At 39.4% G+C, this 23,421-nt stretch overlaps 1 protein-coding gene across 4 annotated transcripts in view; it reads right to left on the minus strand.

Moving 5' to 3' along the window:
- sting1 (stimulator of interferon response cGAMP interactor 1) overlaps positions 1–2,401 on the minus strand; it is a 34,623-nt gene extending 32,222 nt beyond the window's left edge. For 2 of the 4 annotated variants that reach the window (XM_039774000.1, XM_039773997.1), the window contains exons 1-2: positions 2,300–2,395; positions 1,468–1,621 (exon numbers count right to left, since the gene is read on the minus strand). Coding sequence is in view for 1 of the 4 variants with exons in the window: in XM_039773996.1 (XP_039629930.1) it covers positions 2,300–2,308 (9 nt within the window). In the remaining 3 variants the exon portion in view is untranslated. Of the gene's footprint in view, positions 1–1,467; positions 1,622–2,299 lie in introns of all 4 variants that reach the window. The other 2 variants (XM_039773996.1, XM_039773999.1) reach the window with 2 other exon arrangements.
- Positions 2,402–23,421: the final 21,020 nt, after the last annotated feature.

The raw sequence follows: 23,421 nt of genomic DNA on the forward strand, positions 1-23,421 counted from the left end.
CTTTAAAATACATTTAAAAACTTATACAAACTGACGGGGTAAAAAAAGCATTATTGTCAAGACTTTAGAAATATCTTTTAAAAAAAACTGACATGGATAATTAAAAAAACAATGCAGAAATTGGTTTAGTTTGAGAAACTGCCAGGTATCCTGGCCCTTTCATTTGTCAGGTTCAAAACACGCGTGTTCCTTATTATGTGTTGCTAAATTCTATACTGTCGGCTTAACGCTTATTTGTTCTCAACTCTTACACGCAGAGAGCTCACTCCTGTGAACAAGGAGAAAATAAACTTCTTTTATTTTATTTAGAATAGTTGGTCTCAGTCTTTGGGTATGACACATTCGGTGATCGGATTTATGGGAGCGTGCTGCCAGCTACCTCCGATTGGCTAAGATTATGTAAATGAAGGCTACAACTGAAAGATCGCCGAAAAAGTCGTCTGATGAGAACAGGAATAAGTGACCTAATTAAATTATACATTTAATTAACAACAAAAATTGCCTTCCATTTGCGAACATGGATGGAAAAAATCAACCTTTGTTGAACCCGCGCATTAGGGTAAAGAAGGACCGGACTAGCATATGGTCCAGTATTTGATCCTGTTGTGTACCACTGCTGCCTTGGAAGACTCTGTGTGTTTATCTCTTAGGTAAAATTCGCTCTTAAAATAGAAAGATGAGAAAGAAAAGTTGGGGTCTCATAGTTAATCAGATATTACCTATGAGCCCCCCAAATAAAATGTAGTATTAACCGAATCTGCTTTAACATGGTGGTGCAAAGTTAAATAAAGCTTTAACAGATAACACTTTGAAGATAAGCGATTGAAACTGCTTTTCTTTGGAAAAATAATTCTGAGTGGACGGATACGTTTATGCAGCCGCCTATATTATACGAGTCTCCACAGCCCTGAATGAAAAGACGCGGGCACATAAAGTAGATGGCTAATTGTTTATCCCAAATTATAGTAAGACGTTATTGCTGCCTTTATTTTATTAGTCACGCTTAAAAACGTTGTAGCAATGGACGATATTCGTACTAAGTTGTGATTTTCTGATTACTTGGAAACCGAAGAGACTTAAAATTTTGCAGTGAAATTAATAAAGACAGGAGGTATGAGGTGGGCGCTGTTTCTCCACCCTAAGAAGACTCGGTATACAGTCTGCCCCTATAAATATATACGAGGAGCGTTCAAAGTTTCCGCAATTTTTTAAACTCTATTTATTAAGCGTTTCAAAAACAAATTGCATCAATTTTCTACGAAGTCACCTTCGTGTGCGATGCAATTTTCCCAGCGTCGTACCAGCTTTTTAATGCCCAATTACGACTCCTCCCGCCTTTACCGTTTCCAACGAAAATACAGAAGTGCGGAAACTTTTTGAACGTCCCACGTATTACCTAGCATGCATTTATACATAAGATTATACTTTATTTGTCCCCAAGCAGGAATTAACCGGATTACGTCTCACCTGCAGATGAAAACGGAGCACGTCTCTCGATGGTTAACCTTAGTGACATAAACGCCATTTCTCTCTGTGCAAATCGATCTGAGCAAATTTCGAAGTGGAGACAACATGGACGTTAGTTTCGTTTTCCAGTCTCACACTCAGACAGTATGTATTACTAAAATACAAGGGTAGGCAAAAGTAGGTTTAGATAGATAGATAGATAGATAGATAGATAGATAGATAGATAGATAGATAGATAGATAGATAGATAGATAGATAGATACTTTATTAATCCCAACGGGAAATTCACATAATCCAGCAGCAGTCTGATACAAAAAAAAGGCTGTTCGTATGTAAAAAGACATGCAGGTTATGATGGCTACACTCAAACACACTTTAATAACACTAATAAGAAAAAGACAAATAAGAGACCAATAACACAAATACATAATGAATTAATTAATAAACAAAAATAACACAAGAATAAACTGTGTTTCGCCTACTCACTACTGTAAACTGTATACTGAAAGACAAAGGTACTCCGTTTGCTGTCAAGTTTTAAAACCGCAACATATGACTTTAATGTTAAGTCGTCACACGGAATACTCTATTTATTTTGGTAACTGTTGTGTACTTTAATAATGTTCAGTCTGCACGTAACATGTTTCGTCTGCTCCCCGGAACCACATGAGGCCAATTACAAAATTGTCTAAAATAATAACGCATACAGTTTCTTCGACAGGACATACAAGTAATTATGAGTGGAATTTTTCTTTTTTCAAATTAAAAACAAGTAATGCTACGGTAAATGAACACACATGTTTATCTGTATTAGTGAACTGTTTTTACTAACCTGAAACATCGTTCCGCACCTTTTTTCATTTAAATCTCCGAGGAGCTGTAAGTAAATTCATTTAGTGAGGGAACCATAACTGAGAGGAGTTGTGCTTCTGATTGGATATTTGAAAGAGAGGTCTTTTAGGGATGGGTGGGGTTATGCAAATTAGATATTTCTAGGCGGTGTTGACAAAAAAACAATCGCAAACGGGGTGACTGAATTTTTCCCTACTCTGTGTTGTGTTGTTACCTTTAAGGCGTGTCTTTCCTCAGGTTACTTATCTGGCAGGACAGTGCCTCCGAAAGCTTCGTGTGGCAACTAGTCGTTTTAACTTTAAATCATTAATGATATCATTCCTTTTTAATTTGGTATTATCACACTGCCAAATTTGAAATCGGATTTTTCAATGTTTCATGAAATGTTATCAACTTTTTACAATATCAACAACTAGAAATATATTCATTTTGGTATTAAATGCAATTTTCGAATCTTGCAACTTGGACATTCAATTTAACGAATATGATACTTTTGTTAAATGCACAGTTGTCCTTAATAGAGATCATATTCCATCAGTCTGTCTATCTTCTTAACCTGTGTATCCAGGGCAAGATCACAGAGAAGTTGTAGGCTATCTCAGCAAGCTCTAGGAAGGAACAATCCATGGACAGGGAGCCAGTGCATCGCAGGGCGAACAACATGTACTCATGCTACAGCCAATTTAACAACGATAGTACACCTGACATTTCAGGTTTTTGAATTGTGGGGGGGCACTGGAACACTTAGAGAAACTGATGCAGACACAAGAAAAACATGCAAGCTCCACACATGGAGCACATGGGACATGGAGCTGATTGAAAGAAGGGTGTTCAGTCGTATGTGAAGTGTAGTGTTCATTGTCTATGTTTTTAATTTTGAAATAAAGATTCTGAACATTTATATATTTTTTAAAATCTGATGTCAAGTTTTCATAATTTTAATCTTGATATTGGACCAAAGCACTTACGGTCAAACTTTAAAAAGTACATATGAAATTCTCATATTTTCAAACCGTGATATTGATGTTCTGAACTGTGGTATCAGATTTTAAAAGTGTGATATTGACTTAAAATATAAAGTCATTTTATACTGCAATTCCTACCCTCAGCCTTTTAAAAGAAGAACCAAATAATGTATCCTTTCTTACATTTGTTAAAGTGTGTGTTTATACGTGATATAAAAATTAATAATATTGATATTAAAATATTACATCAACTTTTAAAATGCTGACATCTTGCATTATCAAATGTAAACACATATGGTATTAGTGATTTGAATTTTTATATCAAAAAGGTGATTAAGTGCTTTAAAGACATGCCATAGGACTAGAGCAACAGCACGTTGATTTTTACCAGTTTAGATCCTCCTTCCTGAGTTTTGTACAAGTAGACAGTGATGTAGACAGAGAATAAACCTGGCAAGAGTGACAAAGCCAAATATGAATGCTTTCAGATTTCTTAGTACTGAAAGTGTTGTTTGTTGTTAAAGCACCTTAAGATTCTATTTTTGTAAATGGGAACTGAAATGATCTTCTTGAGTTTATATATTTTTCCATTCTTACTTTTTCCATTACAGGGTCATGAGGAGACAGAACATATTCCAGAAGCACTGGGCCAAAGCCAGGAGCCATCATTCTACAGAGGACACCATCTCACACCTGCTCTTACTGGTTCAGTTTACAGTTGCCTGTTAACCAAAATGTCGTATGAAACCAGGCTGCTCTTAGCATAACCATATATTTTTGCTGTTTTAAAAAGAGGACGGGGTATTGGTGGGGACATTGGGGTAACTGACACATGCTTCTTCTAATCAAATATTCCATAAATTTAAACTTCTTAGTAAGCTTTTTCAATAGTTGCAGTATTATTACTTCTTTTCCATAATGAGAAAAAGGAAAAAAAACATTTTTTCCTTTTAACTCAAAAACAAATCTTAACATCTAAGGGGCAAATGAAGATTGTTACATCCATTGTAACTTAGACATTCTGGTTGTGAAAATGACCAACTTTAATTAAACATTTTGGAACATAATAGAATAAGTTAAACATTATTATTTCTCATGGACATAAAAATAGCCACACACTCCCTAGTTTGGGTACGTCATCCACTAGGCTCCCCACTGATCTAACTATTGTGATTCATAACTGTGTGAAATGCACTCTCAGTTCAGTGACAGCATCCTCTGTTTTCCCTGCTGGTCCCACAAAATAGTCTTAACGTTTTGCTGACAAGTTCTCTCCCATAACAGTGAACATGAGCTTGTAAGTCGCTAGTCTCCTTACTTGCTGCTGCCATGTACAGTATGTGTCTGCTCTACAGCTTGTGCATTCAGCTTCACACTCACTGCAGCTATATCGAAAACATGGTATTTATTTACTGACTTGTGTGTAAATTTACATTTTCGCTTTGTACTTCTGATTTGGGTTGGCGCAGTGGTAGCGCTGCTACCTCGCAGTTAGGAGACCCAGGTTCGCTTCTTGGGTCATCCCTGTGTGGAGTTTGCATGTTCTCCCTGTGCCTGCTTGGGTTTCCTCCAGGTGCTCCGGTTTCCTCCCACAGTCCAAAGACATGCAGGTTAGGTGATCATTGGCGATTCTAAATTGTCTCTAGTGTGTGCTAGGTGTGTGTACCCTGCGGTGGGCTGGCACCCTACCTGGGGTTTGTTTTCTGTGTTGGCTGGGATTGGTTCCAGCAGACCTCCGTGACCCTGTAGTTAGGATATACCGTGTTGGATACTTCTGATTTGGTGTTTCATTTTAAAATGACTCTGCCCTGTTCACAGAGCTCAACGCTGAGTCAAATTGTCAGGTTCAAAATATTTTCCAGTAGCACATAAATGAAAGTATATAGGCCAATGTTTGTTTATACAGTTTGAGTAGGGAGTAAAACAAAATCTTGGACGATATTAGGAATTTTATAAATCCTGGCTGGACCGGTAGTTTAGAGCTAAAAAAAAGGACTGTCCTTAGGAAAAAAAGGCATCTGGTCGTCCTAGTTCACTTAAAAAAAAAAAACAAGTCCGGAGCTAAGAAAACCTCATAGTGAACTTGGATTGCTGAAACTGTGAGGCCATACTCATCACTGCTAAACAAAAAACATGCCTCTAGGTAGAAAAATGTAAATCCCTGTACTAAACTGAATTTTGAATAACTATGATATGTATACTGCAAATGATGCATTACAAAATGTAAACATTTTTGTATGCAGTTTAATGAAGCGGTGAGAAATATCACTATAACATAAATATGAGTACACTACACATTAAAGCATGGGTCATTTTTATTGATTTGAGGAAAAAACAAATCTTTTCGATCCTAAGCAGACATACCATTAGTTAACTTTGTATGTTTAAGAAAAGGGATGAGCTAATATTAGGGCGGTGCTCTGTAACTAATGAGAATTATTATGTGTTTAAGGAATAAAGTGGACATTTTGAGGTTATGAGTAGTGTGCACTTGAAATACTTTTAGTTTCCTTTCCTTTCATTTCCTAGACATATGTTGTAGTAGAAATAGAAACTAAATAACAGACCAAACCCTCTTACGCCAAGTGAAAAACTCCAGCTTTTTTCGGGAATTTCCAATTGTGGTTAGACCACCGAGAGAGAGAGAGAGAGAGAAACACAATGAGAAAAAGAATCCATGCTTCCCACTTCCTGTCGGAGGCACCAAGGGACTAACCTTTCCAGATGTCCATGCTTCTTTGGTACAGAGAAGCAAAGGCACTATTCTGATATTTTCATGGATTTTTGTGATCTCTGCTTTTTATTAGAAGTTGATCACCACACACCCCCACCCCCCCAACACACCAGAAGCTGAGAAACCTCTTTTTGGTTGCTCATATCCTGAATATCATTTGACATTTCTAAGCTTATTACCAAAGATGACAGTGCAAATAGATTGACTAATAAAATAAAGGTTTCTCCCAAAGTCCTGACTACCACTTCACTAGTGCTGGCACTGTACTAATGCTACCCCTACCCTGATTTGTGACTAAAGCACTGAGGTTTTGTATCCTTCTGAATTCAAAGCTGCTCTACCACAACCTACAGTGATATTTTTGTCCCAAAAGCATCTGCAAACTGCTGCAGAACACCACCCCTCAGGTCCCCAGCTTGGATACCTTCAAGTCTTGCTTGCATCTTGAAATCCTTTCTGTTTAATGCTGTATGTGCCATGAGTGTTTCTTATTAATGTGGATAAGCTGACTGAGGAAACTGAAACAATACCTCACTTCTTTCATGTTGAGTTACTTGTTCATTGTTTATCTGGCTCAATAAATCACAGATGTTTTTAGATAAAGGTGACATTTACTGGTTAATTAACACCAGCCATTACGCAGGAATGTTATGAGTGACAGAAGCTGCTATTTTCATTTCTTCTATACAAATGTATATACTATGTGTGCATATGATGCGGCAATGTGCTGTACCAGTGCATGTTCCCCAAACTCACCTGACCTGATGGATTGGATGCTGCTGTCTTTTATTTGCAGCAGCCAGACCTCACAGTATATATGAGTATAAACCAAACAAAGTGAAAATATAGGGTGATTGTGATGGGTTACTGATGCTGTAGACTCATGCCGTGCTCAAATTCTAAAAGAATTTTGTGTTAATGGTATATGCCAGGGCTATTCAATTACAAAATCAGTTGGGACAGATTTTCAAACCAAGAAATTTACCTTGTTAGAGAGCTGAGTGACAGGATTAGCATGAGAGGGGAGCAAATGGTAAAAGAGCATGAGGAGATTTACCTTGTTGTGACAATTTCATAGACTACTACCACCACTTATAGACACACTACAGTGTGCTGCATTGTGGATTGATAGTTGCTGTGCTACACGGAGTGTTGCATTCATGGTCTGTACTACGTAGGCATTTCTGAAGGCTTGTGAAATGTGTTTTTCTCTGCGTTTCTGGCACAATCATGGGCATGGCCACTTGGAGGTGCTTCCTAGCCGCAGGTGGCTGGCACACCGCTATCTGAATTGGCCAGGTATGTGCAGTTGAATGACTGTGTTCCAATTGGAATTTCCATAGGTGTCTATTATACTTTGCTACTTTCTCTTATTTTTTCATTTTTGATTATTTTACTAATACACCCAAACACATGCAAGTAAAAATGGTGCCAGATTAAATGCTAGCTGTGTTATTTATCACTCATTTCTAATTAACTGTTGCTACGAAAATGAAATAATTAAGAATTTAATTCTCAAACCTCTAATTATTTGAGGCTGAAGCCCACCACCAGCAACATTGGGTGCAGGGCAATAACAAAATAACGGATATTGGTTGAGGCATCAGTCAAATTCTTGGCTCATTCTTGCTTAGCCACACACCCAAACAGGGCACGGGGATTCAAACCCTGGATGCTTGATGCATTTAGCAGAAAGCTGCAGAATAACAGCGTGAAGGAAGTGTGGGATGGGATGAACCGGCTGTAACTCGAAGCGGGGTGCCTCCATCGAGAGAGACGCGGAGAGAGCAACACCTGATGAACAACTTGTTTAACAGGTCTGACCACACTAACCCACTTTCAACTCAGAGTACTGCATCCTCCACCCATCATTCTGCTCATTACCAGCATTGGAGAAAGTTTCCCCCCACCCACAATTACAGCAGCCCAGGTAAGCAGAGAGCTGAGGAGACTTCATGCCAGCAAAGCAGTGAGTCCAGATGGAGTATCGCAACGTCTGTTGAAGGCCTGTGCGTTGCAGCTGGGGAGTCCTCTACAGCACATCTTCAACCTGAGCCTGGAACAAGGGACAGTCTCGAGGCTTTGGAAAACATCTTGCATCACCCCAGTCCCAAAGGTTTCACGTCCTAGTGAGCTGAATGACTTCCGGCCTGTCACTCTGACGTCACATGTGATGAAGACCATGGACCGGCTGCTGCTTCATGACCTGAGGCCACAGGTCTGCCATGCCCTCGACCCTCTGCAGTTCGCATACCAAGAGAAGGCTGGAGCGGAGGAAGCCATCATCTATATGCTACACCGATCCCTCTTCCACTTGGACAGAGACAGTGGTGCAGTAAGAATTATGTTTCTGGACTTCTCTAGCGCCTTCAACACCATCCAACCTCTGCTCCTTAGGGACAAACTGACAGAGATGGGAGTAGATTCATACCTGGTAGCATGGATCATGGACTATCTTACAGACAGACCTCACTATGTGCGTCTTGGAAACTTCAAGTCTGACATTGTGGTCAGCAGCACAGGAGCACCACAGGGGACTGTACTTTCTCTGGTCCTGTTCAGCCTATATACATCAGACTTCCAATACAACTTGGAGTCCTGCCACGTGCAAAAGTTTGCAGATGACACTGCTATCGTGGGCTGCATCAAGAATGGGCAGAAGGAGGAGTATAGGAACATAATCAAGGACTTTGTTAAATGGTGCAACTCAAACCACCTACAAGTGAACACCAGCAATACAAAAGAGATGGTGGTGGATTTTAGGAGGCCCAGGCCCCTCATGGACCCAGTGATCATCAGAGGAGACAGTGTGCAGAGGGTACAGACCTATAAATACCTGGGAGTGCAGCTGGATGATAAATTGGACTAGACTGCCAATACTGATGCTCTGTGTAAGACAGGACAGAGCCGACTATACTTCCTTAGAAGGCTGGCATCCTTCAACATCTGCAATAAGATCTATTAGAGAGTTGTGGCGAGCTCTCTCTTTTACGTGGTGGTGTGCTGAGGAGGCAGCATAAAGAAGAGAGATGCCTCACACCTGGACAAACTGGTGAGGAAGGCAGGCTGTATTGTAGGCACGGAGCGGACAGTTTGACATCCGTGGCAGAGCGACAGGCACTGAGCAGACTCCTGTCAATCATGGAGAATCCACTGAATCCACTGAACAGTATCATCTCCAGACAGAGGAGCAGCTTCAGCGACAGACTGCTGTCACCGCCCTGCTCCACTGACAGACTGAGGAACTGAGGAGATCGTTCCTCCCCCACACCAAGTGACTCTTCAATTCCACCCCTTAAACGTTAACATTATTATACAATGTTATTGACTGTTATACCTGCCTTGCACTCTCTTCCCTGCATTTTTTAACTTGAACTGCATTTTTATCACTCTTTAATTTAATATTGTTTTTATCAGTATGCTGCTGCTGGAGTATGTGAATTTCCCCTTGGGGATTAATAAAGTATCTATCTATCTATCTATCTATCTATCTATCTATCTATCTATCTATCTATCTATCTATCTATCTATCTATCTATCTATCTAGGCAGCAGTGTTAACCACTGTGCTATCATGCCATAATCAATTTTGTTTATGTCAGCTCAAACTTGTAGACTGAATAAACTCCCATGTGCCTATGACAGAAAAAAGTATCCTTGTGTATTGCAAAAAAAGAGAATGTTTGAGACTGCAGGCTTAGAGCTAGGGTGAACTATTTCATTTAAAAAGTGGATGTAAGTAACATTCGGTTCAAGGGAAAGCCATCAACCTTCAAAACTTGCCTAGAACACATTTACTATCCAACACATTGAGAAAACACAATAGGAACAAATAAAAAGAAGCACCAAGTAAATGTCTGCGGCTATGTAAAGGTCTGTTTCTGTCTGTTTGGTGGTGGGGTGGTCTGCTCACCTTCAAAATATAAGTAATGTCAACCTCATACTCCTCTACTGCTTATTCAGATTTTTTGGTGCACTATGTCTCTGGCGTTTGAGCCTGTGCCACAGCTTGCCTACAGATTCAGTGAGTCTCTATCAGGGACTGGCTTTTAAACTCAACCTAGAGGTTACTTCCAGGCTAAAGTCACAACTGGAATTAGAGATGACCCATACAAACTTCTGGTCTTCAGTTCACTGGTGTTTAACAGCCTATGGAGCAACCAGTTTGTTGAACACATTGTGTTATTAAAGGGTTGTGTTCCTGTGGTATCTCCTGACTATTCAGCTCTCAGGATTGGGTAGCAACCTTGTCCCTTATAGCATACTGTGTCTCCTCTGGTCTGCAAAGGTTTGACTGGTCTCTTGACACTCCCCCATGGATGATGTCCTTAGAACATCTATGTCTTTAGCAGCCCCTGCAGTAACAAAGCATAATGCCTCTGACTGTCCATCTCCTTTTGTAGATCTTTGTTTCCTACTCTTCATAGGATATTCCGATGTCCATTGCTCTTAAGTCAATCCCTCCTCTAAAAGTAACCTTGCTAAGCTGGCCTTCAATATCCATCCATTTTTCCATCTGTTTTCTAATCTAATTATCCTATAAACCTGTCATGAACTGTGATTTTACCACTAAACAATAGTTCTACTGATTGGAAAGATATTATTTTCTTATAGATGTGGAAAGATAAAACATACTAAAAGCACTACACTGTTACAAAAGAGCATCAGGGTCACACTCTTTTAAATTTGTTGCATCATTTTTATAATGAAGACCAAATAACATTTAAAATAGAAAACCTAACAAAAATAAAGTTATATTTTGTGTCTACAGAATCAATTTAGCATTTTAGTTAACTAGATGGTGAGCTCACTCTTTATTGACTGTAAAACTGCACAAGTCTCAGACATATCTTTAAACATTCTTCTTTCTGAACAAAACAATGAAACTACAAAGACAAAATATAAAACAAATTAATTTACTTACTGGAATTACAGCATGTTCCTGTGCAGTTTCTCTGCATAACCATGTTTATTAAAAGTAAAATGGAACAGTTGGCACTTGGTGAACACTTACATCCAGATTCAGCCAAATGCATTTGGGAGTGTCTCTGAGGCAAGTTTCAATTTAAATGACTCATTTAGTGAAATACCCTCACATAATAAAATCACTTTCTTTATCTAAGTTGAAGTCTTTTCTTCTGAGACATGCAATCTTAGGATGCCCAAGGTGTTAATTTTTATTCATCCTCCATCAGTCCTAACCAAGGTGTTATTCAGTGTCTGCTCACTGAAAAAAGTAAGGTAATGATTCACACTTAATATTTTCAAACTGAACCAATATAATTCTTTTTAGCTTATTGATCCCACAATTTTTAAGTTAAGGCAAATCATTTAGAGTGATTGGGTGCAATTCATTTGTTTTATACTGAAGTAAATCATTTTTTAAGTTGTTCTTGTTTGGCAGTTGGAAAGCCATCACGCTGGAAAGTTCGGCCGGAAGAATATACAAACAGCCCCTCAAACAATGCACACGAACAACCTAAAATATTAGGTAAACTGAAATAGGATTTTTATGTTTATTCCCTCCACGATAACTTACTTTGGTAAAAATATTTTTTTTTACTTTGATTGAGATCTGAAACCAAATATTTCAAGCTACAACACTAAATGACTAATCTTAAACTGCTTGAAAGAGAAAATTTACATTGAATGAACAACATCAGTGTTATACTTTTTTCAGTGTAATGCATATAAGAGTTACTTTATTTTCATCCAAAATGATTCAGCAAAACCCCTTAGTCAGATTCATCATTATTTATTCAGCAGCAACCTTTAATCAAGGCAACTTATAAAATGTGCCCCGGTTTACAGAAAGCTTAGTTTATACTTGAAGTGCCCACGCAGGGTGTGAGGGCCACACGGCTAAAATAATGTCAGATTTTTGAGACACACCCCTGCATGAGTCTGACTTGCTTGCTGCACATGAAAATTTTTGTCACTATGCATTGCAGTGGAGGTGGCAGTCATGTATCCAAAATGGTGAATTTCAAGGAGAGGCTGGTTATGCTGCTGCCAGAATGATGAATGAAGGGCAGAAAATAACTCAACAGGTCATCAGAATGCAAAGAAGACCTGCAAAAACGTTTGAAATGCATGTGTTCATCATGTAGGTTCCCTATTTAAGAGAGTATTACACTGGACTTTTGTTCATTGTCAATAAGTCTGACACTCCACATTCTCCTTTTCTTCCTCTTAAAGTCGTTTATAGCAGGTACAACTCTTCTTTTAATAAAAAGAGTCTCATATCTTCTGCTGTGACATTATTAGCACTGTGACATTGACCAAACATTGTCACTGTATGACTATTTATTTATATAGCACATTTTTATATAAGCAATGTAGCTCAAAGTGCTTTACAAAAGGACAACAAGAAAGTTTTACATGAAACAAAAAACTAATAAGATAAGGCAATAATATTAAAGAGTAAGTAACAATGAAAAGTGTAAGGTCAGATGGCTGGGAGAGAGAAGAAAACAAAAATAAACTTCAGTTAGGCTGAAGAAAAAAAACCCAAAGCCAAAATCTGCAGGGCTTTCAAGGCCAAAAAGACCATCCAGCCCCCACTGGGCACTCGACCTAACACAAATGATTCTTAAATCCATCCTCCTTATTTTCAGGCTTCACATGATAGAATTAGATGATGTTGGTATTGTGGAGAGCTGGGACACCCGCCTTCAGTCCATCAAAGGAGGGGGCTGGAATGGTGCCTTGATCAGTTGTTGGTGGCACAGATCGTCACCACAGGAGAACCACAAAAGACAGCAGAGAATAATAGGATTGCGGATCCCTTAAAAATATGAAGATTCTATGCCCATATAGTCTGTCAGGATTACATTTAAAATGTACCTACAAAAATACCATAATAAAATAATGGGTTTTAGCAGTGTTTTTTAGAATGATCCTGTAATAAGTGTATATGTTTAATATTTCACAGTGCTCAGTGCAAATATATTTTATACATCTATTTTTCTTTCTAATCACATGAACAGTTGACACATTTAGCACAGGGGCTCATCATTTAGAGCTGCTAGGCAAAGCATAAGACAAGACAGATAAAGACAGCTGGGGAAGCGTGCACTATTTTTCGTCTGTCAGAGTCAGCATGAATCTGTATACTTTTTGCCTTGTTTGGAATTGTATTATTCACCTAAGTGGGGGCCTGCACATGAAGAAAGAGTATAAAACCTTGGAACATTGCCCGGCACACCTTTGTAGCAGTGGCAAAAACGGCAGAATCTACACATCGGGCCACCACTGCCGAACTGGGTTCTTGCAATTGGCTTCCTTCGTCTGTTATGCAGCATAAGTCATCATTAAAGAAAGCTGTTATTTCTCCTATGTGATTTCTTGCCGCCATATCATTAAGGGAGGGGTATTGTCTTTTATTATAATATCTCTATAGATTTCGGTTATGTAACACGCCGCAATTACAAAATTACAATTACAAAAGAACCTCTCCAAACAGCAAAAGGCCACTTCACCGCTTCTTTTAAGTTTAGCTCTTGGAATAATAAGCAGACTTTCATTCAATGATCTAAGGTTATGACTTGGAGTGCAGGGGATAGGAATTCCAAAATATAGGATGGTGCAATGTTAATTTAAGGCTTTGTAAACCATTAATAGTGTTTTAAAGTCAGATCTGAATGACATGACTAACCAATGTAATGATGCTAAAACCGATTAAATGTGTTCAAATTTTCTTTACCTAGTTAAGATTCTGCCTGCTGCCTTCTGCACTAATTGCAATAGATTGGTGTCTTTCTTAGATAGTCCTATTAGGAGTTATTTATATTAATCTAGTGATTTATAAAAATAGTGTTATTTAGGTGTCAAATGCTGCACTTAAGTCTAAAGGAACAAGAAAAGATACACTGAAACCATTCGCATTAACCTGCAAATCATTTACTACTTTAACCAGTGCAGTCTCTGTACTGTGATTTGTTATAAAACCTGAATGAAACTTGGCATGAATAGAATGTGGAACCAAGTAATTATTTAGCTGCTCAATTACTGATTTTTTTAGAATATTACTTAAGAGAGGTAGGTTAGAAATTGGTCTAATGTTATCAAAAACAATTTAACAATTGCAGGCTTAAGACAGTCAATGAAGACCCGTGAATCTAATGATAAGTTTACTATGTCAAGTACACTATCAACTAGGACATCTGAGCCTTCTTTGAAAAAGCCAATCAATGCGCCAATCAGACTGGCCATTTTGGTTGCTCAACATGCATGCACTTTCTGGTCTGTGGCTTTACGCGGTAAGTATAAACCAGGCTTAAAATTCTGGAACAACATTATGTCTCACGTAGTGGAACCAGAAACTGACAATTTTTTAAAAAGTATTTGGATGAGATTTTGAGGCAACTTAGATAACCAAACAAACTTGATGCACTGAATGATCTCTTGTTTTTGGAACTTCTGTTTTTACAAACATAAACCATACTACATGCAGTACATCTCCTATTATACATTAGCTTTTTGTTTGTTTTCCTCCACTTAGGAGAGGGTGGAAGGCTGCAGTGGGTTTTGTGTTGGTTTGGGCGCCATTACATATGTTCTGTTTTCTTCTGTTTAGTTTGTTATGTTAAAATTAGGAACTAACATGGTACACAGCAATGCATTATTATAGCCTAATTACATTTCCCATAACAAAGTAGTGTTTAAATTCTTGTAATCACTTTATATTTACTCACTTAACTAGAATTTTCTTACCTGTATGTAAGTCAATGTCTTGAATGTCTTCACAGTCCAGCATCCAATTTCACAAAATGAAAATGGAGAAGCCTAGTACAAGAATGCTGTGTTGTGATTCTAGCACCACATAATAGCAAAATGGGTGAGGCCTTCAAAAATATACACAAAAAATAGGCCAGAATCCTAATTATCTCACCCTAGGGGAGTCTGACTCCTGGAAACTGGGAGACTTCGGCCTACAAGGCCACAAAAAATATGATCTGAAAAAATAATTAGTAATATCCAAAAATATATAAAGAATATCAAAAAACATTTCAATAAATATGCCTCCCAAGAGTAAGACCAGCTTTTAGAGACAAGTCCCACAACAAATCTTCACATACCCAGTCTAATGAATTTAAAATACTAAGTAGCTCTAATTGGTGCTGTTTTCTATGTGCTTCACCAACTCTCTTAAGTATCCCTCACTGCAGGGAAAAGGATGGGCAAGATTGAATTAGCCAATTGTTACCACATCAGGAAGGTATGATGGTAGATATTGTGATGGACAGCTGGGGCTCATAACCAGCCGGGATGCCTTCATGATGGAAGGACCAGGGGAGAGGGCTTGTACAGGGCAGTACCTCTCCCAGAATGGCAGAGGGAAGCCACTCTGCCTTGATTTAGTGCCACGAGCTTGGAAGCTCAGCCCTGTTGGGGTCCGTGGTCACTGCCAGGGTGTGCATAGATAACTGCTGAGCCCTTTACTACAGCACTTCTGCCACACCCAGAAGTACTGCTGGAAGGAGATCATGGGACATCTGGAGCAATTTCAGATGCGCTATACAAGAAGCTGCCATTCTCTAATTTGAGGAGCCAGAGTTGGGAGGGAGAGGACGACACTTGCCAGGAGGACTGGAGGCAGAAGAGACAGAAAAAAGAGGAAGAGAAAGAAAGAAGATAAAGTGCTGTTTTCTTCATACTGTGCTTTATACTTTGCATTGTTAGGGAACAAAGGAAAAGGATTTCCCCCTTGAAAATAAAGTTTTGAGCCTGTGCCTGTTGTGTCAGGTGTTTGGGGAGTTTTATTTATTGAATTCACTAAATATTCTTAAATTAATTCATTAGTTAAAGATACTGCAGCTCTCTCTTTGTCACTCTCTCGCACACAGATTCACACACACAAACACACCCCTTCTGCAGAGCTTCTCAGAATGGCTCCCCCTTTTGTGATAGTCGTCTTTGTCTCCCTTACAGGTTCTTGTGGTCCACTAGAATTTTCATGCCAAAAATATCAGTTATTTATTGCTATTAAAATGTGCTGCTATGATGTTGCTGTAAGATTGTGATGAAAATACCAGTAACACAATAGGGTTTTACTTGTTGATAAAGTAACAGTTCATAGCAATATACAGAACCTTATTCCCACCAACTTAAAAAAAAAAACTAAAAAATATATATATACATACATACTAGAGGGCTTACCCCCTGCTCACTTCATTCACCAACCCCACTGGCCTGCGCTATATGCCAGCCACTTAGCATCTCTGCATTGAGAAGAAGGGGACTGAATGCAACCCAAGGAGATGCGGTCGCTCCTCCGAAACCCCCTCTTAAACGGTGATACAATGGGTAACAAATACAGTTGTTTTTACCTTCTCTTTGCTCGATCAGCTGCTGTTCATGTGGTGCTTCGAACATTTAAAAGCTTGTACAGCAACTGTGCTACTCTTTGGCTTATTTCTGGCCTCGGGCATGGATAAATCTCTTGGCACAAAGTCTTGTCTCGTTCTTGATATTTTTTAGTTTATAACTTAAAAATGGAATCTGAAAATCTAACAACATCACATTGAAGTTCTATAAATTCTGGAAAGAATGATACCAAACATATATATGTTGGTTTTAAAATAAGCCTGATTTAAAGTGTGACAAAAAATGTGACATAAAATTGTTGTCTGTGGTGGGCTGGCGCCCTGCCTGGGGTTTGTTTCCTGCCTTGCGCCCTGTGTTGGCTGAGATTGGCTCCAGCAGATTCCCATGACCCTGTAGTTAGGATATAGCGGGTTGGATGATGGATGGATATATATATACGTACTGTATATATATATATATATATATATATAGAGAGAGAGAGAGAGAGAGCATTATTGTCCTTATACAAGTGCGTGCTTTGCTCATCTATTGAGAGCAATTACCAACATACATGTAGTACTTTGTGTGTTGTGAGGTAGTTTACATCCATATAACACCTATTTAGTTTTCGACACTTGACAGCACGCTACATGCTTGCTGACCTGCTCTCTCACTGGGTGTCACAAGAGCCTGAAGTACTTATGAGCACAATGATACTGGTGGAATGCAGTCATTATTTTTGTGCAATAACTGTAATTTTTCCCACACAAAAAATGTTCTTTTCATATTATGTCCAAATAGTTTTCTTTGCTCTGGTTTTGGGGTGGCTTTTATTGTAAATACTAGCAAAATACCCGCGCTTCGCAGTGGCAAAGTACTGCATTAAAATTTTTATTAAGAAGAAAATTTAACCTTTTTAAACTGAGGGAAAATATGCCAATAATTATTTGTTAAGGATCTCTTTGTATACCACATTATGAATTCGGCCCTCCGGTTGTAATATGGCCAAGCTGTGCGCTGAGCTTACTCTTGAGCATGCAACTTACAGTTGGCCATGTGAACAGTAATCTTGTCTCAAATCTCACAGCTTGGATTGCTGCTGTCATGATCGGTTTGAGTTTCATGGTTTGTTTCAATTATGACAGTATTTGCAGGATTTGTTGTATTGAAGTGACATTCGGCATCTGTCAAGCATTGTAAGCACAGAACCGGTTTCAGAGATAAAGTCACATCCAGCTTTTGAGAGTTTAAACATTCATAAACATCAAAGTGTCCACTACTGACATTGTCACCTGTGAATCTAAGATGTTTAAGAGGCATTGGCGGTTGTCAAAAGGTGTAAAATATTTGGCCATTTCGGTACACTTGAAAGCGACAACCGAACAATTCAGCGGCAGCCATCAACTCACATGCAGAACCATAGGTGAAGGGCTTAAGCATTTCACTCTTCTAGTGCTCCAGTGTAGTATAATTATCTCCTGTACCGTCATCAGTCCACACCTTGAACCTGTCCCAGTCATTCAATACATAAGACACAATGTTCCTCCGGATATCAAGAGTGAGCCTGATATGGTCGTGCAATATGTAACAAACAGAATGGAAAAGGTAGGTGCCATCTCCGGGCATGGAAACCACTCGGTAAGTGATAGTTCTTTGATCGATGGTGATCATCTCGATAGACATGGTAATGGGGGTTGGAATGTTAAAGGAAATGGGTACCTGAACAATGTAAAGTAAGTGTAAAATACCTATACAATAACTATAATTGTAATAAACAAACAATAAAACAGCGGAGAAGCCGTGGATTAAACAAAAGGATGTAGTTATCAGTAGGGAGACGTGAATCCGTGGCGAAGCAAGGAAGGGAATGTAGAGACTGGAGCGACGGATGGCCTTATATAGGCAGGCAGGCAACAATGTGGGAGGCGTTGAGATGGGGGACCCAACGTCGCCTCACACGGTGACCGAGCTGCAGGCTATGGACGTATATATGTACGTAAGTAGGATTCAGTTAGCGTTGGGAACTAATGTACCAAATTCCTTGAAGATGGGCCCATAAGTAACAAAGACTGTTGAAAAGTTCAATATGGCGGCCGACAGTGGCATCATACCACCGAAATAAGTACGTATATTGGTTTTGGTTAGTGCAGGTAAGCCGCCTACCAAATTTCGAGAAGATGGGGCCATAAATAAGAAAGTTCAACATGGCGGACGTTGTTGACCGTTATGACCATTACGCGTAGAATTTCGAAATGAAACCTGCTTAACTTTTGTAAGTAAGCTGTAAGGAATGAGCCTGCCAAATTTCAGCCTTCTACCTATATGGGAAGTTGGAGAATTAGTGATGTTGGAAAATTCAATATGGCGGCTGACAGTGGCGTCATACCACCGAAAGAAGTACGTACATTGGTTTCAGTTAGCTCAGGGAAGCCACCTACCAAATTTCGTGAAGATGGGGCCGTAAATAAGAAAGTTGAACATGGCGGACGTTGTTGACCGTTATGACCATTACGCGTAGAATTTCGAAATGAAACCTGCTTAATTTTTGTAAGTAAGCTGTAAGGAATGGGCCTGCCAAATGTCAGCCTTCTACCTACACGGGAAGTTGGAGAATTAGTGACGTTGGAAAGTTCAATATGGCGGCCGACAGTGGTGTCATACCAACGAAATAAGTATGTACATTGGTTTCAGTTAGCGCAGGGAAGCCGCCTACCAAATTTCGTGAAGATGGGGCCATGAATAAGAAAGTTCAATATGGCGGAGGTTGTTGATCGTTATAACAGTTACGCCTAGAATTTCAGCCTTCTACCTATACGGGAAGTTGGAGAATTAGTGACGTTTGGAAAATTCAATATGGCGGCCGACAGTGGCGTCATACCACCGAAATAAGTACGTACATCGGTTTGCGTTAGCGCAGGGAAGCCACCTACCAAATTTTGTGAAGATGGGGTCAGCCTTCTACCTAGACAGGAAGTTTGAAAATTGGTGACGTTGGAAAGTGCAATATGGCAGCTGACAGTGGCGTCATACCATCGAAATAAGTAAGTACATCGGTTTCGGTTAGCGCAGGGAAGCCGCCTACCAAATTTCATGAAGATGGGGCCATAAATAAGAAAGTTCAACATGGCGGACGTTGTTGACCGTTATCGACTGTTATGACCGTTATGTGTAGAATTTCGAAATGAAACCTGCTTAACTTTTGTAAGTAAGCTGTAAGGAATACGCCTGCCAAATTTCAGCTTTCTACCTACATGGGAAGTTGGAGAATTAGTGGTGAGTCAGTCAGTCAGTCAGTCAGTCAGTGAGGGCTTTGCCTTTTATTATTATAGATTAACAAATATTACAACTTATTAATCTTCTTTGAATTAAAAGAAAGACCAGTTATGTGCTATTTACACTAAATGATTGTAATGATGTTCCTGTGCCACTGTGCTGTCCTACATAGTGCATGCAGACAAACTGAATTGGCTGCGTAGCTATAAATTGGTGTGATTTACTTGGGGCTATGAAGATATCCCTCCCTTTTTGACTTTAGGGATAATATTTTGGCAGAAACAGTACCTTTTCTACTCATTTCTTTTAAGTCAACACAGGATTCAAAGCCTAAGTATGTTGGTAAAGCCTCATTGTTATTTTGTTGGATTTGAGTGCTTAACTAAGAACGTTTCAAATAGCATTGCTTTGATCCTATAAATTATTGTGATGGTTGTTTTTTCGTCTATGGTGTCTACAGACTGTACATGCCAGTCCCCACTGGTCCACACTGCAAGTTAGTTGAGGTATTGTCCTGACCTTTTAAAGTGCAGCTTTGATAATGTGCTGAATGCGTTCACAGGAAGAAGTAATGTTTTAGCACCTATTAGAAAACACATCAATTTTGTCTTCCTGAAGTTTCAGAGAGTTTTGTCTCAGTCAGGCATCAATATGGGTAAGGCAATCAACTACTGACGAGCCCTGTAAAATATCTTGAGGGTAAAAAGGGGCAGGAGTGTTTGATGCTGATCCACATCCCCGTAATAGGCGGCTAGGGAAATAAGAAAAGAATAGGACAAAGACGAAAGGAGATTGCAGGAGAAGAAGGCTGGAAGCAGGAAGAGGAAAGCCGGTGCAACAGAGAGCGAGCGAGCGAGCGAGCGCAGGGTCACGGGCAGCTGAGCAGACAGCCTAGGTGTTTGGCCAGCACCCTGGGAGCAGTCGATTGTGGTCGCTCCCGCTGAGCATTTTGAAGAGCAGGAGTGACCCGAAGGAGGATGGCTCACCGCAATAAGGCAGAGAAGGCAGCGCGAATCGGGACTTGGGACGTGAAAGCCCCAGCGTGAGTGCCCTAGTCGCTGGGGAGCCCAAGTCGCAGTTTGGTAAAGCCTACCAGAGCCAGGGATCGGTGAGGCGAACGAACCAGCAGTAGAAGGCAGAGAGAAGGTCAGCTGCAGGTAGGGTGGCTCCCCTGGTGCATAGCCTGGACAGGAGAAGCAGGGAAGTCCCCAGTAGAAGAAAGGCACCGTGCTGATTTGTTTAAAGGGACAGCTTCCAGCCATTGTTTTAACCTCATTGTATTTTTTTTTCTAATGGATTTTAACCTCCACCTTTTCACTTGTTTTTACGGATTATTTATTTAATTACTTATATTTGACTGACTGCACTTTAATTTGAACACTGTTTTGAGTTTTGGTGTTTTAAATAAAGGCACTTTACACTTTTGCATCATCCCCTTGCTTTGTTGTGCCTCACTGCCTAGCTCATTGGTGCTGCTGCAAATGAATCCTTTTTTCTAATTGGTATAAAAGTAGGCCTGCAGTGGGCTGGCGCCCTGCCCCGGGTTTGTTTCCTGCCTTGCGCCCTGTGTTGGCTGGGATTGGCCTCAGCAGACTTCCGTGACCCTATAGTTAGGATATAGTGGGTTGGATAATGGATTGATGGATAAAAGTAGGCATTTTATAGTCAAGTGGAACAGTGCCAGATACCGGAGATGTATTAGTAATGTTTTTTATTCAAGAACAAAACCCTGAGGCCTAATACAGGAATCCTTGGTTCAAGCGAGAAAGTGGAAGCTTCGCTTTACTAGTAAACTCACATTTGAGGATAAGGTGTTGAAGGGACAACATTGAGCTCCAAGACAAAGCTTTGCTTTCTTTGGGAAAAAAAAAAGAAAAAAAGATATATTCTTTATGATGACAGTAAGGCCATTGAGATATTTGACGAATGAGAGAGATTATTAATGATAAAAGCAAAACTGTTACAATTTCATTCAAACTTCCATTGGGGCAAAGTTTAACTTTATGTGTATGTTGCAAGATTAATTATTTGAAAAATGTCTAAAAATTGGGCAGATTTAAATCAAGGAAGCTACTCTAGGGAAACTGTTAAGCATTTTTTGCTGAAAGTAGAAGGTGCTGTTGCATATACTTAAATTAATCTCCTTAGCAGTTTGCTTACCCTTGGAAAAAATATTATGTGTAACAGAAATTTGTAAAGACTAAAACATCAGCATAATCTTAGTAGGAAACGCTTGTCTAGTATCCACTGCTGCACAGATGTAGTATACGTGATATGGTCGGAAACAAGCATGAGCAAATGCCATTTGAGCAAATGTCAAGAAACGTTTTGAAATATATTTTCTGTTGCTTGTGCATGATAGGGATGAATGTCAGTGCAGGCCCTGCACATGATCATATTGACCATACAGTACTTGCCAACCCACCAGGTTCCTATGCCGATGAAAGGTTTTGAGTTCTAGATGTACGCAGAACTTGCTTTACACAGCATGTAGAATGTGATATTGAATGGTGCCCGTTTGGAAGCAATGTATTGTATCCATGTCAGTCTTCCCTTGTAACCTATGCAACTCTTTGTTAATACTTATGTTAGTTCATCTTCTGCATATTTTTGTTGATTGCCTGATACACATCACACAGTTTGTACAGTTTCAGTGCTGGGTGGCTTCATGACTGTCATCATAATTAGGGAAAGGCAGGTACTTCATAAGGAGTGGAAAAAAAGCACTCATTCATAACATTAACAAAAATAGGTGTCTACAATAGCCAGTTTGTGGATCAGTACCATATCTGGACTGGTTTATCCATTATGCCCTGCAGCATCAGGAGACAGAAAACTCCCACATGTTATCAGCCAAATGACTGTGACAAGCAAATGGTTTATTGTGGCTTTTCCAACATTGCCCAGTATAACAGTTCATTTTAGCAACTATTTTCTCCACCCAGATATCACTGACAAATTGTAAATGGTCCAGAAAATCATGATCACAAGACCTGGCTTGGGCTACTCATAAATGGATAACAAGGAGGTGCAGAATTGTCAGTAGCAGTATGAAACCAACACCAAAAACAAACATCACTGAAACTCTGTACGTCATAATCTACTGAACGTGTATCAGTTTCTTGGTCCGTGTTAATGTCTAATGACCGATTCACATCATTGTCACTATCGCTCGATTTGAGCAATGGTTCAGTTTCAGTTCATTTTACAACTGGTTTGACGGCTTTTCATTTGGCATTGTGTTTTTGGTTGGAGGCTCTGCCCTCCTTATAAGTATTGACGAGTTACCATAATGCAGAAAGCACAGAAAGATTCATGACTTACTTGCATTGTGATATTATGTCCACTAGATGGCAGCAGAATACCGTCCCGAGAGTTATTCAGGCTTAACAGTGTAAAGTAGATCATCACGTATCACCTAGAGCGTATCACCTAGAGTTTGACTTGGTCTTAACCACATTTATATAGAATTCTGAGCCTGACTCACGCTTGGGGTTAACACCAAGGAGGTTAAAATAGATTTGAAAGTGGGTTTTATAGCATTTAAAAAAAAAATCAGCTTATGAACAAACTAAAAACTTTCAGACTTCATCGATATCTTATGCAGACCTCAACCATATACACACTTCTTCTTAACCAGGAAGTATTTTTTAGTGATTGTTTTCAAATTTCTGGGTTAATTAACCTGGCAATGTTTTGGGTTCTAAAGTATGTATAATATTGTTATGTACTACCTTATACACTCCCCATTCTATTTCATGTTTTCTCTCCCCCCAGCTACTAGTTAGTCACACATTCACACACTTATTACTGGTTATAAAGA

Source organism: Polypterus senegalus, chromosome 13 (genome assembly GCF_016835505.1).
Source record: "Polypterus senegalus isolate Bchr_013 chromosome 13, ASM1683550v1, whole genome shotgun sequence".
NCBI classification, from domain to species: Eukaryota; Metazoa; Chordata; class Cladistia; order Polypteriformes; family Polypteridae; genus Polypterus; species Polypterus senegalus.